Source organism: Dipodomys merriami, unplaced genomic scaffold (genome assembly GCF_024711535.1).
Source record: "Dipodomys merriami isolate MVZ:Mamm:240054 unplaced genomic scaffold, mDipMer1.0.p SCAF_10, whole genome shotgun sequence".
NCBI classification, from domain to species: Eukaryota; Metazoa; Chordata; class Mammalia; order Rodentia; family Heteromyidae; genus Dipodomys; species Dipodomys merriami.
In genome coordinates, this window is record NW_027202271.1 from 14,910,048 (window position 1) to 14,932,873 (window position 22,826).

Sequence of the window (22,826 nt, forward strand, 5' to 3'; positions counted from 1 at the left end):
GTTTTCTAGTGGTTAACTGGATATCAGAGTCTCATAGACTTTACTGTCCAGGCTGGCTCTGAGCTGAGATCCTTGGATCTCAGCCTCCTGAGTGTCTAGGATTTATATGCATAAGCCACCAGCACCCAGTTCCAAAGAACTTTGAGACCTGTAAGTGTGCAGACCATTAGCAGAGTCTGCCAATATTATATCCAGAGAAGAGGGTACCGGAAATGAGTTTAGCAGAGGATTCTGGGATCCTTGATGCCCAGAATGTAGCCTAGAAGTAAAAAGGGGCACACCCCCTTGGGCCTGCAACCCCATAAGGAGGCCTGAAACTGAGGACCAGAGCAGGGGCTTCTGAAGTAGGATGACAGGACACTAACCCTCATGATTTTGCAATGGGATTTTCCAGGCTGCAAGTTCACAGCAAAGGCAGTTTCCTGTATTTTCCAGGTCTCTAATACTGATTCCTTATGTTTCTACCTTGACAAGTGACCAAGAAACAAGCAGCGCAGTACAAAAGAAAAAATACTGTTTATTCCACACAACTACATCAAGTACTTGTCCTCAGTCTCCCCTCTCCCCACTCTTGCCTCCAGCCTTCAACAGGTGTTGCTCAGTACTGAGAAATAGAACATCAAAACCTGGGAGGCAGGAAAGGAAATCTGGGTATGGGAATGTGATTGGATTTCTAAGAACACCAAAACAACCAGGTTTAACATTCCATACTCAGTGTGTTACTCAGTCCATGTGACAGAATTCTTCCCTGGACTTTGCCTGCCTAGATCGTGCAGGGTTCAAAGGCTCCAGCTGATTCAGCAAATCATAGAAGTTTTGGTCTCTCTTAAAACAAGCAAATTATACAGTTAAACCATTCCTGTTCCTTCTCTTGTCTTTTCCATTCTCATTTTAACCCTGGCAAAGAAGCCACAGAGCTCTGAAGTAAGTCCAGAAAGATACTTTCAAAACAAAACATCTATCAAGTCCCTGATGGTGCCCGACGGTATGAAAAACAACATGAACTACCTTGGGCAAATGGCCCAGGCCCCAGATGCTTCGCAGTGGTCCTTTGTGGGGAAGTCAGGACCAGAGACCATAGCTGAGAGAGCTCTGCTTTGGGAACACTCTTTGGCCACCTCCATTGGGCCTTGGGATTGTTCCTCTGGTTTAAGATTAGTTCAGCCTTGGGAAGACAGATTCCAATGAGGGAGGGGCTGAGAACTTGTGACTCAGCCTAATTTAGACCGGTGGTTCTTGGGGTTTTGTTTTCCTACCATGCCACAGGACAGATGGTGTCTTTTTGCACACCCTGTATTAGATGCTACTTCCAGGACACCAGCTGTGACCCACTTGTCTCCCAGAAAAAGAAAGCACTACTGAGTGCAAACATTTGTGCATGTCCCTAATTCACTGAAATATGAGTCACTGACTCCTTGACCAATTCTGGTACTGGTGATAATTCTTCATGAAAACTTGTCAACAATACCCCTCCCAAGTGGGCTCTTCATCTCATATAGGTTGATAACCATGACTTAGAGGGTGAAGTCTCCCTCCAGGAGATATATTCTTTCCTGGAAGCCTGAGTGAGGAAGCTGTCCACCTCTCTTTTCACTTCTACCAAACTCTGGAAGGCTTGGGTGGTCCAAATGGAGCATGGGGATGAGGGGCAGCTGCTAGAAACTAAGCTCTGGGACTGTGCTCCTTTGTGGCACAGCATACACAGCAAAATCTGGAGAATCTAGAGTCACATAGGACATTTTTTTAAGCATGTGGGAGGGAACCCAGGTGGTTGTGCATTGATTGCTAGGTAAGCAATCTACAACTAAGATGCCTCCCCAGCCCAATCCTAAAAAGCTGCCTAGCCACAGTGAGGCTGGAAACTCAGCTTGGATGCAATGCCCAACTCTCTGCCATGGCTTCTCCCTCTAGAGGAAAACCCTTTCTACTCTGGAGCTTTGGGGGGGGGGATGGTGAATGGGGGGGAGACTGCTTACACACGTGGTCTATGACTCTGCATCAAGTGAGATTTCTCCCCATCCCCAAGGTTTAAAATTACAAAGAACATTATGCTTAAGTCAGCTTTTACATAAGACTTCCTCAGGCTGCCATCCATGCTTCATGGATTGTTAACCTTCCCTTAGTGCCTTGTTGTCTGTTTAAAGTTCCCAGTACTCATTCCCAGTTGGGTATGAGAATAATGGTAGAGAGAAAGCATTCCTTTCCTCATTTTTTTTTCCCTCCAGGATTGCTTGCTTGCTTAACTAGGGTAATGTTTTCCAACTCAAACTCTTTTTTTGTGTGGGCAGATGGCCATGGGCAGAGATTAGATTAAAATCTGGAAGGATGGGCTTATCATTACGAAATTTCAGGACAGCAGCAGACCCAGGCAGCAGGTAAAGTTCACTGCTTGCTTCCTTCCAACATGGATTACACAAGAAAAAGATTCTATTGTAATGTCATCTCCTCCACCAAATGAACCACAAGAGGGACTCATGTTCTGTCCCAAGCTTTGGAAACCTTCTGACCTTCTACACTTTGATAAATGCATCTCTTGGATTCTTCGGGGGGTTTAGTATAACTATGCAAAGTAGGAGAGGGCAGTGTGAGGCTGGATGAGTTGTTTTAGCTGCCACAGTAACACAAAGGAGCAGCAAAGGAGAAAGGGGAGGTGCGTAGAAAGAGAATGTCATCAAAAACAAGAGCTAATGCCGGTGGACCCCCAGGAGGTGCTACAGCCCTGCCCCAAAGGTGGGACATAGAATTTGCCCTTCGGAAACCATGTCTACAAAGTGCTTCTCCAAGAGACACCACAAATACCCTCCTTCAGAGTGCCTAGAGCCCAGAGCCTGGGGCTCTCATGTGGCCCTGTCTCTCTGCCTCCCAGGGTGTGAGAGATGTTGGGGGAGAAGAGGGAGGCACTGACACACATGCACATGGTGAGGCTCATGACCTAGGGCCAGCACAGCTGCACGTAGGACTGTCAGGGCAGTGACAACAGCTGGGTGCCGAGGGAAGAGTACAAAGTGCTGAAACACAGGGCTGGGGGCTGAGCCCTAGGGAATCTGAAAGACGTTCAGCTTGCTGGTGTTCTTGAGTGTCTGGCGCCGGTTACAGAACCAGACCCGCACTACCTCTCGGTCATAGTTGAGCTCCTTAGCAATCTCTGTGATCTCCTGGCCAGTGGGCAGTGGGTTCTTCTCAAAATAGGCATTGAGAGCCTCGATGGCCTGTGGAGTGAAGGAGGTACGGCGTTTGCGTTTCTTGGAGGGCTCACCTCCCACAAATTCCATCAGATTCTGCTGGCCTTCCTGGTTCCGAAGTTCAGCCTCGTTCAGCCACTTCTCCAGCACTGGTTTCAGCTTCTGAGCACTCTTGGGTGTGATGTCCAGCTTCTCAAACCTGCAAGCAACACATGTCCAGCAAGGGACAGAGAGAGTGTCTCAGTCTGTTTGGCATACCCCATATCTGGATGGAAGTACTACCCTCACAAGCTGGAGAGACTCTATCCAGGGTACCCTTACTGCCCCTACAGCACTACTATCTCTCTGGTTCAAGCAAGCCCAGACTCTTCAGTTTCCCAAGTGCTAGCAGGCAGACCATGCCCTGGGCCTCAGATGGGCAAGGCAATGACAATAGTGCCCTAAACAACAGGTCCAGAATGTTTCCAAATGAAAGCTTGTGAGGAGTCATCCTGAGTAGGCCTGTAGGGGTCGCCAGTGTCACCAGTGTCACACATGACTTCATAACTCACAAGTCAGGCTGTTCCTTCTTGCTGAGCACATCATGGAATAGACAGCAAGCAGCAGCAGTAGATGTAAACATTCAACCATTAGTGAGCCATGCACTTATTTCTGTTTGAAATTCTAATTATCTCTCTGCTGATCCTAGCAGCAAAACAAGTTTGCAAACTGCACACAGAAAAACCTAGCCCTATCGCTTTCTAGTTATACCTTACATGAGGGAGAGGTAGGGTGTGACAAGAGTATTGTATGTAGTTGAGGGCCAAGAGAAAACTCCCATTTTTGTGCTTCATTTTCGAACATAGCTTTCTTTTTCTTTGTGTGTGTGTGTGTGTACCAGAACTGGGGCTTGAACTCAGGGCCTTAAACTCTCACTTGGCTTTTTTTTGCTCTACCACTTAAGCCACAGCTCTACTTCTGGCTTTCTGCTGATTATTTTGAGATAGGAGTCTCACTGACTTTTCAGCCCAGGCTAGCTTTGAACCATGGTCCTCAGATCTCAGGTTCTTTTTGAGCTAGGATGATAGGCATGGGGGCACCAGAATTGGGCTTATTATGAACTAGCTTTTGTGCTACAATTTCTGAATAGATTTGGGCCCTAGAATGTCTGAGTCAGTCTTTGGCTGCTGCAGTTGTGTCCACATCCATCCTTAGTCTAGACTTCCTTATCTGGAAGGAGACAGGATGGTAAGAAGGAGAAATATGGAAAGAGGCTGGATGCCCTGGTCCCCATGAGTGCCCAGGGGCAACAGGCCCTGAGCAGGCCTCATGACCTTCTCCAGGGCAATCTTACTCACCGACAGATGGCAGACTGGCTGTAGGCTGGTCCTTCTGTTGCAGTCAGAGCCTGGCCCACTTGAGTCTGTGTAAGGCCCAGGGAGAGCCGCCGGATCTTAAAGTTCTTGGCAAACTCCCGGATCTCTTCCAAGTTGATCCCATCCTCATCTAGACTTGGAGTATGTGGCTCTAGGCCAGAGGAAGGGACCAAGGATGACTGTATCAATGGGAATCAACTCAACCTATGTGGCCTATTTGCTGGTTCAGTGGTGAGGAATGAGGACATCTGTCAAAAGGCTGTATACCTTTAAGACTCCTGCCACCAGGACAAGTAAGACTTGTGGACAAGGGCCCTGGACCACTGCATTGGGGGGTGGGGGGGGTGGGTATAAGATCTATTTAAATTCCAGCTCTAACTGCTGGCCTCCCTCATGCTCCCTAGTTCTGCCCCAAGCATAGCTGTTGGCCATCCACATTCCTCAAATACTGGGTGAGAGAATGCAGTAGAGATAGCCAATGGTTTGGCCTCTCTGAAAAACAACCAGTCAGGAACAGCCTTCACTAATATGCCCAGAATCCTGTCCAATAGGAATGGGAATAACAAAGTCAAGCCCTCTTCCCTTTCCTTTGGAACTTCAGGAACCTCCCCTCTCCTTTCCGTTCCCTCCTTCTCTCCCTCCTTCTCTCCTTCTTTCCCTCTCTCCCTCCCTTCCTTCCTTCCCTTTTCTCTTTCTCTTTCTCTTTCCCTTCCTTCCTTCCTTCCTTCCTTCTTTCCTTCCTTTCTTTTTCTTTCCTCTTTCTTTCTAACAAGGTCTTGGGGCTCACTATGTTGCCTAGGTTTGCCTTGAACTTCTAGTCTCAAGAGATCTGCCTCCGTTTCTGGAACAACTAGGGTGCATGTCTGGCACCCAGTTCTAGGTAGTTTATTAAGGACAGCAGTATCTGAGGAGGTTGGGTTCCATCCCCCACCCCCTACCCCCCAGCCAATTCCACATTCCTCTCCCCAGAGCCACTTACTGGACACCAACTGGCTGACTGTAGGAGTCTCTGAGCAGGTGATGGGGATAGGAGCAGAGGCAGATGGCTTGGCTGCTGGGGTGGGACTAGCAATGACCACAGCAGGCTGGGGTACAGCTGGTGAGGGCTGGATGGGCTGCACCTATGAGAAAAGAGAAAAGCCTCTGTTGGTCTCTGCCAACTCAGGAAGTAGAAACTCCTGGGTGGAGCACAGGCAGGACAGAAATGGGTATGAGAGTCTCACTCACCTAGCACATTCCTGTGACATAACAAAAAGCAAAATTAGCAGATGCCTATGAACACACACACCATGATAATGACCTTCTAAATAATCACCTAAATGTAACACCTGAGACAAGCCACTAAGAGACTCAGAAAAGTTGGGTGTACATGGTCAAAGCCTCAATAAATAACCCCCTTGGGCTAACTCTCTCACATCCCTTCTTTCAAAAGAGAAACTTCAACCTTATTCTAGGCTCTAAAAATCTAGGAGTAGGAAACTGATAGGTAATTACTGGGACCTTCCCACAATGAGAGAGGGTAACAATGCTCGACAAGAAATGTACTCATTGCCTTACTCATGTAACTGTAACCCCTCTATACAGCATCTTTACAATAAAATAAAAAATTTTTAAATCACAGAAAAAAAGGTAAGGCTGGAAGCGGGGCGCTGGTATCTTAGCTACTTAGGAGGCTGAGAGCTGAGGACTGTGGTTCAAAGCCAGCCCAGGCAGAAAAGCTCATGACAGTCTTATCTCCAATTAACCACAAAAAGCCAGAAGTAGCACTGTGGCTCAAGTGGTAGAGCACTAGCCTTGAGCACAAAAGCTCATAGGCAGCACCCAGGCCCTGAGTTCAAGCCCCAGGACCAGCAAAAAAAAAAAAAAAAAAAGTAGGCTTGAGATGGCCCAGAGAGAGTATCTGCATCATGTAGAAGACCTTAAGTTTGATCTCTAACACAGACCAAAAAAAACCAAACTACTTTGAGTCATAGTGCTAAGTGAAAAAAGAAAGATGTGAAAAAAGAAAGGTTTTATGGAATTTGCCTTTTAAAATATTAAAATACTAATTAAAATATTAAAAATTTTAAATACATATTAATTTTCATGAAATAAAATTGAGAAATATAAAATAAGCTGTCAACAGAAGTCATCTTTGGAGGTAGAACTAGAAGGGACTTTTCTTTCTTTTTTTGGTAGTAGTGTTGGGGATTAAACTCAGAGCTTCATTCATGCTGGGCATGTGCTTTTCCACTGAGCTACATACCAGCCCAGCGACTTTAACCTAGAGCCAGGGTTCTGTCCCTAAGCTTTTTTCTTTCTTTCTTTCTTTCTTTCTTTCTTTCTTTCTTTCTTTCTTTCTTTCTTTCTTTCTTTCTGTTCAAGGCTAGTGCTATACCTCTTTTTTTTTTTTTTTTTTGTCGGTTGTGGGGCTTGAACTCTGGGCCTGGGCGCTGTCCCTCAGCTCTTCAGCTCAAGGTGAGCACTCTACCACTTGAGCTACAGCGCCACTTCCGGTTTTCTGGTGGTTTATTGGAGATAGGAGTCTCATGGTCTCTCCTGCCCGGGCTGGCTTTGAACCTCGATCCTCAGATCTCAGCCTCCCGAGTAGCTAGGATTACAGGTGTGAGCCACCAGCGCCCGGCTGCTCTACCTCTTGAACCACAGCTCCTCTTGTGGCTTTTTGGTATTTAATTGAAGATGAGTCTCACAGACTTTCCTGTATTGGCTGGCTTTGAACTATAATCCACAGATCTCAGCCTCCTGAGTAGCTAAGATTACAGACATGGGCCATCAACTGCTTGGTTACAATGTCTCTTTTAACTAGATACTTTTACAATATCTATTTTCAGATAAGGCTAAGTGGTTATTTCCAAAGCTTAGAAGCAGCATACAACTTTTGAGGACCACTGGTCCCAATGGCTCTGGGAACTTAGTTCATTCTTGGCCCCATTCAGACCTATGGAATAAGAAAATAGTCTGACAAGCCCTCCAGGTGATTCTGATGCACAAGTTTGAGAAGCATCCATCTAGTTTCATGCTCCTGTTTCATTCTCACCTGACCCTTATCTGTCAGAGCTCGCTTTTCTGGGGACCCAGAGGACCTTAGCCACACCCCTATGCTGAGCTACCTAAGGCTAACAGGGACATTTTAGTCTTTTTTTTTTTTTTTTTTTTTTTTTTTGCCAATCCCAGGGCTTGAATTCAGGGCCTGGGCACTGTTCCTGAGCTTCTTTCGCTCAAGGCTAGCACTCTACCACTTGAACCTCAGAGCTACTTCTGGTTTTTTCCGTTTATGTGCTACTGAGGAATTGAACCCGGGGCTTCATGCATGCTAGACAAACACTCTACTATTAAGCCACATTCCCAGCCCCATCATCTTTGTATCTTTAGTACTTGGAATATAGTAAGCCCTCAAACAATGCTTCTGGAATGAGGAAAAAATAATCAAAGCCTCAATATAAGGTAGTGGGGGAAAGGAAGCAGAAGGGGTACAGAATAAACTCCTGGGGCTTTTCTGCCAGTTTGTTCATTCTGTAGCTCAATCAGACCAGTCCACTTTGACTATCTGCAGCATACATAGATTCCCATTGGCTTCTACTTAGGAGCCTTCCTCACTTTTGCAAGTGTCTTGCTCCCCCAGGAACTTTAGAAGCTGCTCTGCTCAGCAGTCTGAAGGGAAATAACCCATTCCCTCCCTCCCCCAAACCCCCAATGCCTCCATCCCTAGTACCTCACTCTTCGCTGGGGACTCTGGCGTGCTTGGCTTCCGGACAGTCACAGGTGGAGGCAGGGGGCTGCTAGCCAGAGTCGCAATCACCTGGCCCTGGGCATTTAACAACAGTTGAGGGGTCACAGCCTGGACCTGCAGGCTTTGAGCTGGTGCTGAAGCTGCCACACTAGCTGAATTCACCACCCATGGAAGTGTTCCAATAACCTAAGAGGAAATAAGGGAGGGGCCCCACGTATGAGGGTTGTATCCAACCCACCCTCAGCCCAAATCCCCATACTGGCAAAAACTAACTTGGACAAAACACTTAAACCATCTGGCTGTTTTTCTCATCAACAATCCAGCCTGGAGGCTCCTTTATTTCATCCTCAGAGCTGAGGTACAGCTGGAGTGGGGCTGTTTGTGAGTCAGAGACCTGAATGTTAAGTTAGTACTCTTAATCTTCCTTCCTTTTTCTTTGTTTTTCCCTCCTTCCCTCCCTTCCTTCCCCCCTTTCTTTCCTGTACTGGAACTTGAATTCAGGGCCTATGCATTGTCCTTTAGTTTTGTTTTTTTTTTTGCTCAAGGCTGGCACTCTACCACTTGAGCCACAGTTCCACTTTCAGCTTTTTGGTGATTAATTAGAGATTAGAGTCTCTTGCACTTTCCTGATCACCCTGGCTTTGCGTTACAATGTTCAGATCTCACCATCCTGAGTAGTTAGTAGCCACTAGTGCCCAGCTTAACTTAGTATTTCTGAATCTTGTTCTCTCCAGTAAAATAAAAATCTCTACCAAATAGATCTGTACCCAAAACAGTGAGATAAAATATGAGAAAGCACCCAGCACAAAGCCTGTCCATAGAAAATCCTACAAGTAGAATGAACACCTCTAGGGGACCGCGGTGGCTGGCCCCAACATTAGCTGAGCCCCAACAGCTAGGGTCTTCAGCTTGACTCCCAGTTTGAGTTTCTAGGATGCTTACTTAGCCCAAGACCTGGCTGGCTATTCCACAGCACCCACCCTCAGCTTTCACCACTTGCCTGTCCCTGAGCATTGGTGAGGATCTGACTGCTGATCCCTGGCATGCCGGGAATGGTGTTGGTAATGACCGGAGTTGTAGTGAGGGAGCCCAGGATCTGGGTCTGTCCCCCAAGGGAAGCAGCACTGATCTGTGGGTGGAGAAAGAGCCTTGCTCAGAGGCCAAAAGGGTGAAAAGAGACCCAGACAGAGGGAAGAGTGCAAGGACATTTGGGGTGGAGTGGGCATAAAAGAGGGCTGCAGGTCTGTGTCCACTAGATGAATACCTAGAACTAGGAAGGGGTCACCAGGGGCAACAGGGAAGGGTAGGGCCAGTCATAGAACAGTAACTCTGTTTAATCTTTCCAGCCAGGCCTGGTGGCGGGGGTAGAAGGGCCAAACTGGAGAGGCTGGTGTGCTCTTAGTCACATCTGGCAACCCCACCGCTAAGCCAGGAGCCACATTACAAAGACACTAGCACAGAGCCGTGAGCCACCAGCTGCACCTTAGCGACAGCTCTCAAGGTTGTAATCCCTAGACATCCCACCCTCCAAGGCTCATCCAGAGGTTCAGGTTCTGGAGAATTTGCCCAGGCCTCTTGGTAGAGGGTTGCTTGCTTTTGTTTGGGTTGGACAGGCTGACAGCTGTAAGAAGACCTCAGAGGGAGCCCATCTCTGCTGGTGTTGGAAAGGGCTGGATTCAAGGGGCTGGTCCTTCTCTGTGGGAAGGGTCACTTCCACCCGAAGCCCTAGATTTGGTCCATCCCTGGTTAGCCCTGGGTGAGGGCAGCAGCTTACGATTCCTGGGCTAAATGCAAAGCCTGCAGGCTGGACGGTGATCTGTGGGGTGGTGTCCACTGGCTTGGGGGGAGGGCCAGCAGCGGTGGCAGCAGTGGGCTGTGGTATGATGGCAGGCGTGGTCTGTAGCAGCGGCTGGGTCTGGAACAACGTCTGGGGCTGGGCTGGTGGCCGGGGCTGGGCTGGTGAAGCAGCCTGGATTGGTGGGGCAGCTTGTGCAGGTGCCGGAAGGGCGGTGTTCAGCACAGCAGTTGCTATGGAGCAAGGCAGAGACAGAGGTGCTCAAGTGCCTAGCCATGGCCCAGAGTGGCTCCAATCCCATCTGGCACAAGAATGACAGGGGGCTGGGGCAGTGGGCATGGGAACAGGCAGTTGTAATTCCTTGGATGCTTGAAGGCCTGATGCATGTCAACATCTTTCATTCCCACCCCCCTCCCTTGGGCCAGTAGACTCGTAGGTTCAAGAACTAGATGTTGAATCTTCTCGCAATCCTTCTCAGGAGGCTGGTCATGGGTGAATTCTGGCATGGGGAAGAGAGCAGTCTCAGGCAGTTGGCTGAAGAAAGAAAGGCCTGCTGGCTGGCTTGGTGTCCTGGCCTAGAGTCCCAAAGTTGGTGCTGTGGCTCTGTGGTTAGATGCCTGGAACACTGGATCCAGACTGCAGGGTTCTTGGCCTGGGTGGGCCTCAGGTTCTGAGTCCAGCACGGCAAGTACATGTGCAAGGGTGGAGTGTGGGGTGGCAGGGCATCTGGTGCAGTCCTGGGGAGAATTGCCGTTACCTTGGAGACTGGCTAAAGGTGGCTTGAAAATTCCCCCCGGAGGAGAAGCAGCGGTCAGTCCTGGGAGGGCAGCCACAGTTGCTGTAGGAATTGTCCACACGGCCAGCCCCTGCTGCCCAGCCACTTGACCTGCAATACTGATGGGGATAAGAAGAGGTTGAGTAACTGCCCCTGCTGGAACCATAACTCCTGTCAGAACTGTGGCTAAGTTTTCCTGAGTCAAGACCTGCAAAAGCAAACAAGATTTCAAAAAAGAAAAGAAAAGAAAAAAAAATAAAAAGAAAAAATCAACATCCACAGAGCAAACACTGGTCTCTCAGACCCAGTTGAGCATAAACAATTATTCTGAGGGCAGTGAGGGAAAAGGCCACAGGAGGGTGAGGAAAAGGTCCAAGGCCTAGATGGAGGCCTCATCCTGAGGGGTGCTTGCCAGATTAGCCTTGCCTATAGAACCAGTGATTTGTGAACAATGAACAAGAGCAGAGGTGCAACTAAGCAGTCCAGGGTCTGCAGAGGCTTCCAAGAAGTTCTGGTGGAGAATACTATCTTTGCTTGGATGCCTTAGAGAATTGTGCATAGAGCAAAGGTCACCAGGACTGCAGGATCCCACACACAGCCTCTCGCTGTGCTAGAGATGTTCCCTAGCTCTGCATGAGGACTCTGAACAACCTCTTAGCTCTTCCAAGCATGAAAGAGATCATGTTATTTCTACAAGGAGATGGCCCAACAAATGCACATCTTCTTTTCCAGTGGGCTTTATGTAAGGCAGGGGAGTCTAGTAGGTAGCCTCTGCCTTATACTGCCTCACAGTTTCTCAGATCCCATAGTTCCTTCATGCCATACTCCTGCCCACTGCCCTCTGTCCAACTCCCTAGGGTGGCCCTTACCTGGGGGGCAGCTTGTAGAGCCAGTGGCGTCAGGGTCTGTGATGCCTGAGGCTGGGTTTGGGCTTGGCTGAAGGTGGCAATGGCAGGGGCAGGACTCGGAGGGATTCCCGGGAGTGATTTCACTTCATGTGGAATTGAGAGAAAGAACAAGAAGTGAGGGGAGGGGTGAATGGAGTAGAATATCTTGCCTGCAGCCGGAAGTGGTAACTTCTAGCCCATGTTTATTTCTCGTATAACAGAATACTAGTTGCTGGCTTTCTCTGACCCATGAAGCAGCTTTCCCAGTGCTGCTCAGTGTGAGACTTCAGCTGGAGAGCTCTGGGTCAGACAGGAAAGATAGGCCACCTTCTCTTCTCATCTGCATGAAATACACGTCTGTGCATAGCTGGGTACCAACCCCTCATTTTCTGGCTCTAAAAGACATTGTTACATTGTCACAACCTGTTACATAATCAGTAGGGCAGGAAGGTAAAGTGCTAGAATTGATGAAAACAGCAAAGGGGAAGTCAGCCAGCAACTGAATTCTTCATCTCATATTCAAGCTACTTTTGGATACAAAAAGTGCTGGTTTAGTTGGATGCCTCTGACCTATGCCTATAATCCTAGCTACTTAGGAGGCAGAGATCTGAGAATCTTGGTTCTAAGCCAGCCTGGGCAGGAAAGTCTTTGAGACTCTTATCTCTAATTAACCACCAGAAAACCAGAAGTGGAGCTGTGGCTCAGAATGATAGAACACTAGCCTTGATTGAAAAAGCTGGAAGTGGAGCTATGACTTAAGTGGTAGAATGCTAATCTTAAGCATAAAAGCTCAGGGACAGTGCCCAGGCCCTGAGTTCAAGCCCCTGACCAATACACACACACACACACACACACACACACACACACACACACACACACACACACACACACACACACACACGCGCGCGGACAGTGCCCAGGCCCTGAGTTCAAGCCCCTGACCAATACACACACACACACACACACACACACACACACACACACACACACGGACAGTGCCCAGGCCCTGAGTTCAAGCCCCTGACCAATACACACACACACACACACACACACACTCACACACACACTCTCACACACACACACACACACACACACACACACAAAGCAGGGACATGGAAATTCTTACAGGGCAAAGTTCCTGAAATTGGATATGACTTTACCAAACTGCAGGGTCATAGGAGCTCTTTATGCCAGCCAGCTTTTCTCTGCCTTCCTTGAAGTCTGAAGTCAAGAAGAGTTTTTAGCCAGGCACTGGAAGCTCATGATTTTAATCCTAGCTACTCAGGAGGCTGAGATATAAGGACTGGGCTTCAAAACCAGCCCAGACAGGAAAGTCTGTGAGATTCTTATCTCCAATTAGCCACCAAAAAGTACAGGTATGGCTTAAGTGGTAGAATGGCAGCCTTGAGTGAAAAAGTTAAAGGACAGCGACCAGACCCTGAGTTCAAGCACCAGTACACTCCTCTCTCTCTCTTTCTCCTTCTTTCTCTCTGTCTCTGTCTCTGTCTCTCTCTGCCAGTCCTGGCTCTTGGGCTTAGGGCCTGTCCCTGATCTTTTTTTGCTAAAAGCTAGGTTTCTATTACTTGTGCCACAGCTTCACTTCTAGCTTTTTGGTGGTTAATTGGAGGTAACAGTCTTAAGGACTTTCCTGCCTTGGATGGCTTCAAATCACGACCCTCAGATCTCAGCCTGATAGGGACATAGATGTGAGCCACTGGCAGCCAGCTTATGTATTTATTTGTAAACATTACTGCTTTGAATATTTTTGATTGGTCCTTATTTCTTTGTGGTGTAGTCCACTGAAATTCTTTTTGAGGAGAAATCAACTGTTGACGTGGAAGGAAGTCACAGGAGGGAGGGAGGGAGAGAGAGAGAGAGAGACTTTCTGCAGAACAAGACGTCAACCTCTTGATATGGTGTTTTATTCAATGATGAGAAAAGGGTGGTCTATGGAGCAGTGTTTAGGCCCATAGCTTAGCTTCTAGAATAGCCATGGTTCTCTCACATCTGTACTGTAGGAGCATCTAGTTCATACCCTAAGGTCATCTTTGGAAAAGAACAGCACCGTAAGTCTACTGAGAGGAGGGAAAGGCGTTTTCAGGGTTCTAGTTCATCTGTCTGTACAGTCTGAGGAAGGTAAGATGCCCTTCCATCCTCAGCTCCTGGAACCTTCCAGCTCTAACATAAAAATGATTGAGATTGAAAGGGTTGGCTGGGCTCAGCACTGGTGACTCACATCTGTAATCCCAGCTACTCAGGAGGCTGAGATCTGAAGATCGTGGTTCAAAGCCAGCCTGGGCAGGAAAGTCTGTGAGACTCTTACCTCCAATGAACCACCAGAAAATCGGACATGGTGCTATATAGTTCAAAATGGTATTGCACTAGCCCCTGAGCAAGAAAGCTCAGGGACAGCACCCAGGCCTAGTTCAAGCCCTGAAACTTGACAAAACAAAACAAAAAGAAAGAAAGAAAGAAAAGAAAAGCCTCCATCCTGAAAGTTCAGGCCTCTCTGCATTAGACCAACACTCTGGTTTGTATCTAGGAGCACACTGAGGTGGATTCAAATTTTTATTTATCTATCTATCTATTTATTCTTGGCGGTTGTGGGCCTTGAACTGGGGGCCTGGACACTGTTCCTGAGCTCTTCAAGGCTAGTGTTCTACCACTTTGAGCCACAGCGCTACTTTCAATTTTCTGGTGGTTAATTGGAGATAAAAGTCTCACAGACTTTCCTGCTTAAGCTGGCTTTGAACTGCAATTCTCAGCTCTCAGCCTCTTGAGTAGCTAGGATTACAGGTGTGAGCCACCTGCACTGGGCTAGATTCAAATTTCTTAGGATAGTCCTCACCACTCAGTGGATCCCAGCTTTGCTTTGAGAGTGATTCAAGGAGAACTCAATTTCAGGAACAAGGAGGATGAAATAGCCCTGGAGGCTGGCTAGATGTTCAGACTGTGGTCACAGGCTATCCAGTGAGCAGGAAGACAAGGCTGTAATGCCACATGGGTCCCCAGGACTTAGGCTGGCTCACCAGGAAACTGCAGAAGGGACCCAAGGGGAGCAAAGCCACATTGGAGTAATAGCCTCATACCAGCTGCATCTGTAGGGGGGTCTGGGTTGTTTGGCCCAGCTTCACCAGCGTTTTCTCTGGCTTCAGCAGGGTCTTGGTTCTGGGAGCCCTCGGTAGCCGCACCCTCCAGTCCTTTCCCCTCTTCCTCAGCCGGGAGCTGGGCATCCACTCCAACTTCCAGCACTCGGATGGTCTCATGGCCTGACATCACGATGACCTGCAAGCAGAGGAGGATGGGAGACATTGCTGGGGGAGGGGGAGCAGCAGGAGCTCTGGGTATGGCTGGGGGAAAGAGGAGAGGGCAACTTCAGGATGCTCACCTCCTACTCAGAGAGGACTGTGTCCTCAGGAATCATCAGAGCCTCGGCCAGGGGAGAAGCTACTAGAACAAAGCAGTTCTTGGAGATAGGAAGAAGGGCCTGACAGAAACAGAGAAAAGTCCCACAGAGCCAAACCACTTGGGAGATATTCTTCTTTGCTCTGTGGGACGTAGTGCAGGCAATGGGAAATGGCCTTATACACAGACATCCTCTTGGCTGCTAGGATACTGGAATGGTGGCTATGCAGGCTCCTACCACAAGCTGTGTGTCCACATTTTAGGTTGGGCCATGACACAAATCCATCTTTCCTTTTCTTTGAAACCCTCTAGAAATTTCCCAAAGACAAGTGGATGGAAAAAATTAGGGCTCCATAATGATGAGAAACTTTTTAAAGCTCCTGATACCATTATTTTCAAAACTCTGAGATAAGGGGCTAGAATTTTCCTGCAAACTATATTCCTGAAGGAAGGAGCAGGAATCCTGAAGATGCAGTCTCTCCTGCCTCACCCCTGCACTGACCCTCTGAGCCAGGCTTGAGGTCCCAGGGAACATGCTCAGACCACTAGGGCCCCTCCAAGAGCCTGTGGTGTGGACAGTCCTGGACCTTTCTTTCACTGGGGTTTCTGCTCAAATGCCAGGCTCTTTACTCCTCCCCACACACTGAAATGCTGCTGTTAGGACCCTTCAAGAATCCTGGATGAACTCTGTACACTAAAAATTTTGTAAGGATTGGAGCCAGTGGCTGACGCCTGTAATCCTAGCAATGCAGGACACCAAGATCTGAGCATCAAGGTTCGAAGCCAGCCTGGACAGTCAAGTCCAAAAGACTTGTACTTCCAATTAACCAGAAACAACAGCAACAACAACAAACAGCCAGGCTGGAAATGTGGTTTAAGTAGTAGAGTTCAAGCCCTTATACCAGCATACATACATGTGCGTGCATAATGCACACATACATACACAAATAAAGAGCTTTGTGTTGGTGTCAGCTCTCCCTACCCTTATCCGGTGTCTGCAACCACTTCCACAACACATTCCCGAAGCTGGAAAATTGGAGCCAGCCAGAGACTGTGCTGGAAAAGGGGACAATATGACCGAACAGGAAAGTGGGCCTGAAATAAATCTCCCAAAGCAGTTCCCTTTGGTCCATTCAAACATAACTTTGAAGGACTGCACTCTGATTAAATTTTTGGTTTTGTGTGTGTTTATGTGGTTTTACTTTTTCTTTTTTTGGCAGTGGTGGGATTTGAACTCAGGGCCTAGTACTTGCTAGGAGGTACTCTACCAATTGAACCATGCCCAAACCTCCAATTATGGTTTAAGGAATGTTAAACTTTTTTTCTGCATTTAAAAATAAGAAAGGGAAGCCGGGCGCTGGTGGCTCACGCCTGTAATCCTAGCTACTCAGGAGGCTGAGATCTGAGGATAGTGGTTCAAAGCCAGCCCGGGCAGGAGAAACCGTGAGACTCCTATCTCCAATAAACCACCAGAAAACCGGAAGTGGCGCTGTAGCTCAAGTGGTAGAGCGCTTGCCTTGAGCTGAAGAGCTGAGGGACAGCACCCAGGCCCAGAGTTCAAGCCCCACGACCGACAAAAAAAAAAAAAAAAAAAAAAAGGGAAAAAAGAATAAAAATAAGAAAGAAAATAAAAATAACAAAGAGTAAACTTATTAAGAAAAATTGCTATGTGTGTGTACGTGTGTGTATAGAAGAAAAATGAAGAATAAATTACCTGAGGCCCAAACTTTTCTTTCTTTCCTTCTTTTTATTTCTTTTCTTTTGTTGGTTGTGGGGCTTGAATTTAGAGCCTGGGCCTTTTCCCTGAGTTTTTTCACTCAAGGCCATTGCTCTAACACTTTGAGCCACAGCACCACTTCTGGTTTTCTGACAGCCAATTGGAGATAAGAGTGTCCCAGACGGGCTGGGAAGGTGGCTCAGTGGTAGAGCGCTTGCCTTCATGCATGAGGCCCTGGGTTCGATTCCTCAGCACCACATATGCAAAAAGAAAAAAGCCAGAAGTGGCGCCATGGCTCAAGTGGTAGAGCACTAGCCTTGAGCTGAAGAGCTGAGGGACAGCGCCCAGGCCCAGAGTTCAGGCCCCACGACCGGACCCCCCCCCCAAAAAAAAAAAAAAAAAAAAAGAGTGTCCCGGACTTCCTGCCCAGGCTGTCATCAAACCATGATCCATAGATCTCAGCCTCCTGAGTAGTTAGGATTACAGGCTTGAGCCACCAGAGCCTGGCTTGCTTGATAGCTTGCTCACTGTCTCTTTCTTTCCTTCCTTCCTACCTTCCTTCCTTCCTTCCTTCTTCCTTCTTTCCTTCCTTCCTTCCTTCTTTCCTCCCTCTCTCTCCCTCCCCCCCCTCGTGTGTGTGTGTGTGTGTGTGTGTGTGTGTGTGTGTGTGTGTGTGTGTGTGTGTGTGTGTGTGTGTGTGTGTGTTGGTTCCAGGGCTTGAACTCAGACCAGAGCCTCACACTTTCACTCAGCCAGGTTGCAGCTGGTGCTCACCCATTTGAGCCATACCACCAGCTCAGCTTTTTTCTGGTTAATTAGAGAGAGAATCTCTCTGATTTTTCTGACCTTGCTGACTATGAGCTGCAATCTTCCAGTTTCAGTCTCTGACTAGCTAGGATTACAGGCATAAACCCAGCTTTTTTTTTTTTTTTTGTTGGTCGTGGGGCTTGAACTCTGGGCCTGGGCGCTGTCCCTCAGCTCTTCAGCTCAAGGCGAGCGCTCTACCACTTGAGCTACAGTGCCACTTCCGGTTTTCTGGTGGTTTATTGGAGATAGGAGTCTCACGGTCTTTCCTGCCCGGGCTGGCTTTGAACCGCGATCCTCAGATCTCAGCCTCCTGAGTAGCTAGGATTACAGGTGTGAGCCACCAGCGCCCGGCAAACCCAGCTTTTAACTTTAATCTTAAAGTCAGTCTAAGTCCCAATCTCAGCCCCTGAGAAACCCTAGCTGGTAACTCCCTCTACATAGGCGAAATGACTATGAACTTTGGTAAGAAAACAACAATGGGGTGGGTCTTCCTTGCCCAAAGCCCTTGCCCATAACCCTCACCACCCCTACCTCTTTTGGTCCCAGAACATACCTGCTCATTGACAGTCAGAGATGACTCAGACCCGGCTCCAGGATCCATGGTCACTGTAGGTTGGGGTGGGCACCAGCCCACACCTAGTGCATCCTGGGTAAGATGGAATTGGAAAGGCAAAGGCTGATGTGACACAGTAGTAATACAATTTCTAAAAGAGTTAGAAATAGTATGGTAGGAAGACAGAGAAGAGAAATGCTCTCAAGTTTCTGGAGAAGTAAAGGGAACAGGAGTCTTTTTCTTTCTTTCTTCTTCCTTTCTTTTATTTTTTGTTACTAGAGTTTGAGTTCTTGCTTAGTTTTTTCTGCTTAAATTTCTACCCCTTGAGCCACACCTCCACTTCCAGCTTTTTGGTGGTTTATTGGGGATAAGAGTCTCAGAGCCAGGTGTTGTTGGCTTATGCCTATAATCCTAGCTACTCAGGAGGCTGAGATTGGAGGATTATGGTTCAAATACAGCCGGGTGAGTCTCTCCAATTAGCCAGATGAAAGCCAAGAGTGGAGGTATGGCTCAAGTGGTAGAGCACCAGTCTTGAGTGAAAAAGCCAAGTGCAAGGCCCTGAGTTCAATACTCAGTACTCTCTCTCTCTCTCACACTCTCTCTCTCTCTCTCTCTCTCTCTCTCTCTCTCTCTCTCTCTCTCTCTCTCTCTCTCTCTCTCTCACACACACACACACACACACACACACACACTAAAAAAAAGTCAAATTTGTTTGCCTGAGCTGGCTTTGAACTCAGATCCCAGCCTCTTGAGTAGCTAGGATTACAGGTGTGAGCCACTAAAAAAAACTTTAGAGTTTCACTTCCACAGCATGCCAGGCAAATAAATCCACACTCAGGAGGAACCAAGGGTGATCAGAGCCAGACATTTGTCCCAATTTCTCCAATCTAATGGGAGACAGTACACCCAGCAGAACCCAGAGTGAATCTGACAAACACTTAGAACCTTAGATAAGATAAACAGCACTCTGGGTTATCAGAGTACTTTCTTAGAAATCTGGGCAGGCTTCCCAGAAGAGATGGTAAAAACATTAACCTATGGTCTCAAGCTTTAATATGCATGATTGTTACTTAGTCAACTTACTAAAAAAATGAAGATCTCCAGCAAGTCCCTCCCCCCAACAGGCCTTGGGGTTCTACATAATCAGCCCTTAGATAATCCTGTGGCAGTGGCCCAAGGACCAGAGTAACAGGCACATAGGAGGTTGAACATCTCCAATAGTGGACCAGCCTGCTATAAGCAATGAGAAGTGACCGAACCCTGTGAAGACAAGTTGTCTGTTTGGAGCCACAAATCAGAATCACAAAAACTAGAGGAAATAATAATAACGGGGGCAAAGAGGTTTTCACATGCATACAGAAAAGAAAGCAATTAGCATTTCATTTGAGAATTGACTATGGGCTATTTTATATAATACTAATGGATGTATCACTCAACTCCAGAGGTAAGTGGTACATAGTAGGGGTTGGAGACATTGTTATAACTTTGTTAACAGCTGAGCAAACTAAAGCCAGAATGTTCTGGATTCCTCATCTTCCTATTCTTTTTCTTCCTCCGAGGTTGTTTTTTGTTTATTTGTTTTGTTTGTTTTTGGTGCCTGTACTGGGGCTTAAACTCAGGGTCTAAGTACTGCCCCCTAGTTTTTTTGCTCAAAGCTGGCGCTCTACCACTTGAGTTACAGCTCCACTTCTGGCTTTTTGGTGGTTAAATGGGATTAAGAGTCTCACGAACTCTGATGTAAAAAAATTTTTTTAGCTGGGCACCAGTGTGTGTGTGTGTGTGTGTGTGTGTGTGTGTGTGTGTGTGTGTGTGTGTGTGTGTGTGTGTGTATGTGTGTGTGTGTGTATCAGTTGTGAACTCAGGGCCTTGCACTTGGCTAAGTCCTAGCTACTCAGGAGGCTGAAATCTAAGGATTGTAGTTTGAAGTCAGAATGACAGAGAAAGTCTGTGAGACTCTTATCTCCAATTATCCATCCAAAAGCCAGTGGTTCAAGTGCTAGAATACAGCCTTAAAGAAAAAAAGCTCAGGGACAGTACCCAGTACTTGAGTTCAAGCCCCAGTAACTGCACCAAAACAAAACAAAACTTGTTCCCAATAGACTGTAAATTTCAAGACAGCAGGGGCCTTGTGGAGTTAGTACCCTCTCCTCCCTCATAGCTAGAATGATAAAGAAATGTACCACTTGATAGGCCCTATTATAATTTTATAGTGATTAAATCTGTTTTCATGTTCACAATGCAAACTTCAGACAGAAGAGGCTTCCTTTGAATTGTTCAGATAGGGCCTTTGGTGGGTATTTTTGTTGAGCCTAGGAAGGAAGGAATTAAGCTGTAGAGAACACAGACAAGGAAGATCCAATCACAGAAACAGCACCCTAGTCTCTGCCTGCAGACTCAGGCTACCAAGATAAGGAGGAGAGGGATGCAACCACGTGGGCTGGGGTCCGGCCCTCTACTTTGCGAAGGAGGCATCTCCAGGAGCAGACTAGGCCAGGATGTCTGCTCAGAGACTCTGGTCCGTGGCCCAGTTAAGCTTCTTGAGGGCTTTTTATTTCCCTGGCGCAGCGGCCTAGGCTGTTCGGTAGAGGCTAATAAGCTTCAGACCCTACCTAGCCCAGAGGGAGATCTCAAAGCTCAAGTGAAGGTCAGAAGCCCTTTCTCCCTCCCGGACCCCCTTGGCCCTGCCAGGTGTGAATGACCAGAGAGAAGTGATTGAGCCCATTTTGCGACTAGTATTAATAATAATATTGTGATGAAATATTTATGAGGTGCTCAGGTTCTGGGCACCCAGGTCTCTAACCCGGGAGTCCGGCCCGTCCTCTGGGAGCAAGGTGGTGACAGGTGGCCCTGGCTGACTCCGGGTGGCGGCAGTCACCGGGAATCCAGACATCCGGGTTGTCCTGGGGAGACAGGATCTGCTCACGATCGCCATGGGGGGGGAGTGTCTGTGGATAGAGCCCCCCTCCCCTGTGATCTGTACCCCACTAGGGCTCCAGGGGCAGAAACGGGGAGGGGCCTGGGCCAGGTTCCCTGGCCGCGTCCACCTGGCGGCCGCCCCGCCCTCCTGCCCGAGCTCAGCCGGGCGCGGCCCCCGGGGGTCGGCGGCCCCAGGTGGGCAGCGGCGCGTCGCCCCACGCCCGAGCTCCCCACCGCCCGCCCGCCGCCCGGGCCCCGCATCCCGCTGCCCCGGGTCCCGCGGCTTCCCCCCCCCACCCCGCTCTCTTTATCATAAATATATAAATTATGCTAATTACGGGCATTGCATATTAACCAAACCCGAAACCTCCCCTGCCCGGCCCCCTCCCCCCTCCGTGCAAACCCCTCCCCGCCCCGGACCCCGCTACTTACCGGAGCCCGAGCCGCCTTCGCCCCGGGTGCAAAGCGGCCACCGGTTACAGATCCATCTCACAGCCCGGGCCGAGGGACCGGGGCCGGGGGCCCGGGCGGCCGCCGCCCGCAGACAAAGAAGCCAGTGCGGCTGGGCCGGAGCGCGACTCGGCCCGAGAGTCGGTCGGGACCCGCCGCCGCCCCCGGGGCCCCCCGGGCCAGGGCTGGGCAGAGCCGGAGGGGGCTCGGTGGGCTGCAGCCGGGCGGTGGGGCACGGCCGGGAAGCGGGACGGGGGCGAGGGGGGGAGCTAGGTGTGTGGGGGGGCGATCAGGTATATATTTTTCTGCTTTCCCCCTTCCACGGCCCCCCCGATTTCCCTCCCACCCCCCCTTTTTCCCTCCTTCTGCTACTTGGATTTTTTTAGCTGCTGCGTCATGAGCATAATTTATGCAAAGAGCTTTGCCGCATGCTGCACCGCCCGCGCCGGCCGCCGGGGGCGGCGGTCCGGGAAGGGAGGGGACGGGGAGCCCGGAGCCGGGGGTGGGGGTGGGGAGGGACCCACCCCACCTCCCAGCTCCCCGCCCGAGGTTTTCTCGTGGGTCGGTTGCTCTGCTCCCTCCGAGGTACCGCAGGGAGGTGATTTCATTTTGGAGGGTGCAAGGACTGGAGCGCGGGAATCCGAACTGGGGCGGGAGGGGGGGAGGAGGAGGGGGACACCCGAGGTCACCCTCGCTTTAACGGAACGGCAGATAGGGAGGTGACCGAGATGACTTCCAGCTTTCCTCTCTAGGTAATCAACTGCCCCTTCTCCACGTTCGAAGTCAAGTTCAAGTCCACTTGGCAACAGCTGCTGTGCCCTAGCTCTCCAAGCGCGGGGGGGGCGGGGGGCACGTCCTGGATGCTCCCTCCGTCCCTCTCCCCCCCCCCTTCACCCCACTGGCATTGTGGCCTGCTTCCCTGCCCTCTTGTCCGAGAGGACAAAATGCAAAGGAAAGACAAAGTGTAGTGGGATGGAGGAAAAGCAGTGTTCTGCTTGGGTGGCCTTGCTGGTGATGAGGAGGGTTGGGTTTATCTAGTGGCTTTTGAAAACAGGGAAAGGCCTGGCGGGGGGGGGGGGGGGGGGGGACGGGGAGGGGAGCAGATTTGAGGACCAGGGAAGAGCAGATTGGAGAAGTAGTGGAAAAGAAAAAGAGAAAAGAAAAGGGGAAGAATTGCGGAGGAGGGAAGATCCTTAAGTGCAGTGAATGAGTCAACATCAGGCCCCTCACTGTCAGCCTCCTGAGGTCTCCTTA

General features: G+C 49.1%; 1 protein-coding gene across 3 annotated transcripts; it reads right to left on the bottom strand.

Moving 5' to 3' along the window:
• Window positions 1-497: 497 nt before the first annotated feature.
• Pou6f1 (POU class 6 homeobox 1) lies at window positions 498-22,056 on the bottom strand. Of its 3 annotated transcripts, XM_070041256.1 has the most exons (12): window positions 21,555-22,056; window positions 18,207-21,106; window positions 15,113-15,211; window positions 14,814-15,009; window positions 11,707-11,828; window positions 10,820-11,045; window positions 10,042-10,295; window positions 9,268-9,396; window positions 8,250-8,453; window positions 5,517-5,658; window positions 4,520-4,688; window positions 498-3,381 (listed from the first exon to the last, which is right to left on the bottom strand). In XM_070041256.1, exons 4-12 carry the CDS (start codon window positions 14,998-15,000, stop codon window positions 3,036-3,038), a joined length of 1,779 nt encoding a protein of 592 aa, XP_069897357.1. In that variant the 5' UTR covers window positions 15,001-15,009; window positions 15,113-15,211; window positions 18,207-21,106; window positions 21,555-22,056; the 3' UTR covers window positions 498-3,035. The 3 variants fall into 3 exon arrangements, with proteins under 3 accessions (XP_069897357.1, XP_069897351.1, XP_069897356.1); XM_070041250.1 differs by lacking the exon at window positions 15,113-15,211 and having other exon boundaries at window positions 18,207-18,299; XM_070041255.1 differs by lacking the exon at window positions 15,113-15,211.
• Between the last annotated feature and the right edge of the window lie 770 nt (window positions 22,057-22,826).

Coding starts and splice junctions, on each gene's coding strand:
- Pou6f1 (XM_070041250.1), bottom strand. CDS start 18,254: ATGGATCCTGGAGCCGGGTCTGAGTCATCTCTGACTGTCAATGAGCAG. Junction 15,010..18,206: donor CTCTGACTGTCAATGAGCAG/GTATGTTCTGGG, acceptor CTCTGCTTGCAG/GTCATCGTGATGTCAGGCCA. Junction 4,689..5,516: donor AGTCAGCCAGTTGGTGTCCA/GTAAGTGGCTCT, acceptor CCTCTGGCCTAG/AGCCACATACTCCAAGTCTA.